The 5,348-nt window shown below is 53.1% G+C and overlaps 1 protein-coding gene across 1 annotated transcript; it reads right to left on the bottom strand.

Moving 5' to 3' along the window:
• Window positions 1-579: 579 nt before the first annotated feature.
• PRLHR (prolactin releasing hormone receptor) lies at window positions 580-1,692 on the bottom strand. The gene has a single exon (XM_069460925.1). The coding sequence runs from the start codon at window positions 1,690-1,692 to the stop codon at window positions 580-582; it is 1,113 nt and encodes a 370-aa protein (XP_069317026.1).
• Between the last annotated feature and the right edge of the window lie 3,656 nt (window positions 1,693-5,348).

A 5,348-nucleotide genomic window follows, 5' to 3' on the forward strand; every position in this document is an offset into this window, starting at 1 on the left:
GGTTTTAAAACTAAAACTCTTTGGTGTATAAAGGTCTCATTCGGGAAATGCTGGAATCCTAGATGTAGATTTGTAAAACACATTTACCTGAAATCCTAGAAATTCAAGGGTTCAAATTGACTATGCAATATCAGGTATTATATCTCACCTGGATCCTTGTAAAAAGGCAAACTGAAAAGCTATGCCAAGACCGACACAATCATTTGAAATCTCACACCAGTCTTTCATCTCACCGCTGAGCAAGAAGAAAGGGAAGCGAAGAGAACAACGGCTCTCACACTTTCCTGAATCAAGAGGAAGAGTTTCGTTTGGCCTTCAAGGGCATAAGGAAGAAACAATAAATCCTCTTCCCTCTCCCTGGCCTCCTCCAAAAAAGAATAAGACTCTCAGCAAAGCCCACTTAACATTGTACAAACACACAAGACAAGGTAGACAGCTGGACAAGAGGCTGGGCTGAGAATTTTGCCCTGTGTAGGCTTAGCTCTGGTGCTGGGAACCTGCTCCCCAGTCCGACCTCGGGTGGCACGCGCGGAGGCCAGTGGACATGGAGCTGCTCAGCCGAGGCCTGGCTCGGGGGCATCAGATGACCACGCTGACAGTCACGCTCTGGCCGTGCGGCACGATCTTGCGGGGCCAAGCGAGCAGTAGCTTGCGCAGCTCCTCGCGGAAGCTGTCGTGCAGCCAGGCGTAGATGAAGGGGTTGTAGCAGGCCGAGCTCATGGCGAGCCAGTGGCAGAGCAGCTGCACCAGCCCGAAGGCGTACGGGTCGATGGCGCGCGGGTCGAGGTCCCGCAGCAGGTTAAAGACGTGCAGCGGCAGCCAGCAGACGGCGAACACCACCACGACCACCACCAGCAAGCAGAAGGTGCGGCGGCGCCGCGCCCGGTCCCAGTCGGCCTGGCTCTGGGTCACGCAGCCGGGCACCACGCGGTTCCGGAGCTTGACCGACACGCGGACGTAGGACAGGAGGATGACCAGCAGAGGGAGCAGGTAGGTGAAGAGCAGCAGCCCCCAGGCGTAGAGCTGGCGCTGGCGCTCCTGGGAGCCCCAGAACTCCTCGCAGAGGTGCACGTCGTGCGGCTTGAGCTCGACGTGGTAGGTGTGCACGGCGGCGGGCAGCGCCAGCACCGCGGACAGCGCCCAGATGGCCAGCACTGCGTAGGCGCTGAGGCGCAGCGAGATGCGCCGGCGCAGCGGGTGCACCAGCACGACGTAGCGGTCCACGGCGATGGTGGTGAGCGTGAACACCGACACGTACACGGTGACTGGCTGCAGGAAGAAGACCAGGTGGCACAGGCCGCCGCCGAACACCCAGCCGCGCGGCTCGAAGGCGTAGGCCAGCGTGAGTGGCACGCAGGCGGCGCACATCAGCACGTCGGACAAGGCCAGGTTGCCGATGAGGAAGTTGGTCACGTTGTGCAGCCGGCGCACCCGGGCGATCACCAGCACCAGCAGGCAGTTGCCCACCAGCCCCACGACCACCACGACGCTGTAGAGCAGCACGATCAGCCCCTTCAGCTGGTGCACCAGCTGCAGGCTCTGGAAGGGCGTGAGGGCCTGAGCGTCGGGGCCAGGCGCCGACCCGTTGCCCACCGACGCCTCTGCGCTCTGGTTGGCCGCAGCTGTGACCGCTGGCGGCAGCCCGGAAAATAAGTCGGGGACCCCGGGGCCCCGAGTGGACCGTGAGGCCATGGCCACCTGTCCAAAGACAATCAAAGTCCATCACTTCCCATTCTCTGTCCGCCCTCCTACACCACCCGCGCCCCTCCCCCGTCACCCTAGTCCTCCCTTTGGAATAACGGGCCACAGAACAACAGCAAAAGCAAGAAAAAGTGCTGACCTCCCACCTCCGTAAAATAAACCTAAGCATGGTTAGACACGCACGGGCTATTTAAACACCTCCTGCTGAGTTTACAGCCCTCGCAGTCCACACGGGCCAGACCCAGGAGCGCGGTCCTACCTGCGAGCGGGCTTTGGCCGGCTGGAAAGCGCCCGGGTGGGAGGAAAGGGCAGAATTCCTTCTGTCCCCGAGCTGTCCCTCCGCCCGCGACGGCGGCCCAGGCTTCTGGCTTGTCCGCGGGAGCTGAACGGATGCAAGGTTCCCAGTGGGCTGGCAGCCTTTGAGAAAGACGGGGAGCGCCTCCCCTCCGCCCCGCCCCCCACTCCAGCGCTCCCTTGTATGGAGAGTGGGGGCGGAGCGCGCCGCGGTGCTCAGAGAACTAGTGCGGAGGCCAATGTGGGGAGGATGGGACCAAAACAGGGAGGAGGGGCTGGCGAACCTGGGCCAGAGTAGCGAGGGGGAGAGTCTCACCGCGGGAGCCTGCCGCGCCCCGGGGAGTCCAGCTCCCGAGGAGCGCAGTGGAGGAGGGCGGAGGACAGGCATGAAGCGCAAAGCTGTCGCGACGACCGGGTGCGGTCTGCAGAGGGCAGGAGCAGGGGAGAAAGTAGGAGTGGGGGTTCGAGATGCACCAAGAAGTGTAGGGGAGACGGACGGACCCGCCTTTAGGCGCTGGATCTCTAGGGGCTACGGCGGACAGAGTCACTAGAGGGTTCGGGCAGGGATTTAAAATGTACAGCCTGGAGCCCGTCCCGGGCCTTCGTGCCCTCACCCCCCCGCGGCCACACAAAGACCTTTGCTGAGGCTGCGGTGCCCCTCGCAGCCGGCGGGGCCGGCCTAGCCAAAGGAAGGAAGGGTGCGGCACCACGGACAGCTCCCGCGGGTCCTGCTGCGTGGCGCGTGGCTGCCGTGGGGAGGGGCAGAGGACAACAGTTAAGGAATTCCTGCCCGTCTCTGGGTCCGAGGCATTTGGGGAAGGGACCTGGCCTGGTTCAAAGGGCTGACTCTCCGCCTGCTTTCTGGGCTGAGGCTGCCGACTCCGAGAGGAGTAGGGTGGAGTGGAGGCAGATGAGTCGGAGTCTCTGCGGGTAGGAGGGTCGTGACTTTTGCTCCTCTTGCGGGTCACCATAGTGCCAAGGACTTTACCTCCCTGGGTCAGAAAATGCAGCCCTCCTGCCAGTCATCCTATACAGACGCACTTCACCATCTGGCCCCCACGCTCCCCTGCTCACCCGTCTTGCACTTTCTTTCTCAGCTGCCAATCCCTCGGCGGCACCTGCCTGACTCTCCCGGCACAGAATCTAAGTTCTCCGGCTGGGACTCTGCCGGCTCCCTCCTTTAATAAACACCCACAGGCCTCGTCACCTCATTTTAGGATTGCAATATATATACTAGTAACTGCAGTGTTTCAGCTAGGATGACAAAGATAACAAACATTTGAGCTTGGAAGTTTCATAAAATCTTTAGAAGTATGAAGTCCGGATTGAAATGCAAATTAACCTGGGCAGGAGAGGCGGCAGCTAGAGGGGAGGGGGCTTCCTAACCTCCCTCCTTAATGCTATCTCATCCCTCAGCCTCTTCTTTCCTTTTTCTAGAGGATGGAGCTTCATTGTCCCCTCTCTGGTAAGGACGTCCTTGTACTTTGTCCTCTGTGGCTACAGATATCCTGTCAGACTGTAAAGAAGTAATATATTCTACCCTCCAAATTCAAATGAATCACTCATACAAGAAGAAAAGTCAACACTGGAACAAAAGCAATCAATTTTATGCACCGATATCTATCCTAAACTTACACTCCCTGAGTTACAATCAATTTCACTAAAAGCAGTATGATATATTTTTTTAAAACTACAAAGCTCCAGATAAGATACAATCTGTGCCTGTCTAACCCCTTACCCAGTAATTTTTCTCATCACATTCAGCAGCAGGGTTGTGTATACCCAAGAGCAGAGGCACTGTTTTGCTTCTAAATATGTTAAGCAGAGGAAAATTGTGGTAAAGTAGGTTAAAAAAGGACTTGGGATGTTCTTAGGCCTTACAGCCAGAGCCATTAATCTGGTCAATATCATTATATTGATCGATTATCACATATAATAGTAAAAGTAATAATAAGACAACCTTGTCAATAACTAAAGGTCGTGCAAATATCAGTATTTGATGGTTCAATATTGGGTTCGATATTCCAGAGAAGAGAGGTGATCATTTGCCAATTTCCAAATAAAGTCTAGCAAGGGTTTTGGTGTTATCAATATTTGCAAGGTGGAAAGAAAAGGAACATCTTAGAATAGAACAGCCCACATTAGATCTTCATTCCCTCTTGTCCTCACCGGAGTTAAGGCTAGTCCCTCTCCCAGCCAGCACATCACGATTAAACCACACTAATGTTCAGACTTTCCTGTACTAACAGTGCTCCAGAAACTTGAAAGACCATAAATAAACAAAAAGGTTTTGGGGCAAATGAAAGAAAGGTAGTATTTCGTACAGTAGATAGCAAACTAAGGGATTTTATTACCTCCCACTCCCCAAAGGCCTTCAATGGCCCATCAACCCAAGGCCACACCCTTCAGCATGGCATTTCCAACCAGCCTGCACTCCCATTCTGATGCTCCTTCATTTTTGTGGCCTGGCTTCCCACCTCTGTCCATTTTATTCCCTATCTCAAGCCAACCTTTTCTGCATACTGACATATCCCCACCATTCTTGTCCAATTCCTCTCTTAGTGTTTTTTTTCTTCCTCCAGAAAGTCAGTTGCTTCATCCCCACTCACCTCTTCATGTCTACATTCTTCACATCCTACAAAACCCAGCTAAAATATTACTCTGTTCTCAAAGACTTCTCCATTTTATAATCTTTCTGTCTCTTATTACTTTCTACCTTTCAAATTGCAAAAGTGCTTAACTTCCCTGCCTCCATCAACCCTGACTTTAAACTCTTTATGTGCAGGGGCCAATGTCTTGAAGCATTTTTGTATCTGTGATATGCCGTGAACCAAGCAGATGCCCAATACCTGTTTTTTTATTGAATTAATAAAAATGGCCTACATTTATTAAGACTTTATGCATGTCAGGCATTGTGCTAAGTACTTCACATGGATTGTCTCATTTGATGCCCTCAAAACTATTATACCCATCTTACAGATCAGGAAACTGGCTCATCAAGGCTAAGTAACTAACCACAATGGCACAGCTAATAAGCAAGGGGAGGGCTGAAATTTCAGCTTAGATCTGTCTGATTCTGGAGCCAAACTGTTCGACCTTTCATGCTTTACTGCCTAGGAATGAATGACAGATGCACCGGCACGGACTGAAAATGCAAGCAGGTTCAACTGGGATTGAATAAATATAGGGACCCTCCCAATGGTTTATTAAAGAAAGCTCTAAAAATTTTGGTTGTATTATAACTTTAACCTTATCATATTTAAGTTAAACAGATCTTTATGCTTCACTCAAAATGTTCCTTGCTACTTTCCCACGTTGGAGACAAAATGTTGGGCTGTATGAACTTCAGGGGA

This window comes from Eulemur rufifrons, chromosome 28, assembly GCF_041146395.1.
Source record: "Eulemur rufifrons isolate Redbay chromosome 28, OSU_ERuf_1, whole genome shotgun sequence".
NCBI classification, from domain to species: domain Eukaryota; kingdom Metazoa; phylum Chordata; class Mammalia; order Primates; family Lemuridae; genus Eulemur; species Eulemur rufifrons.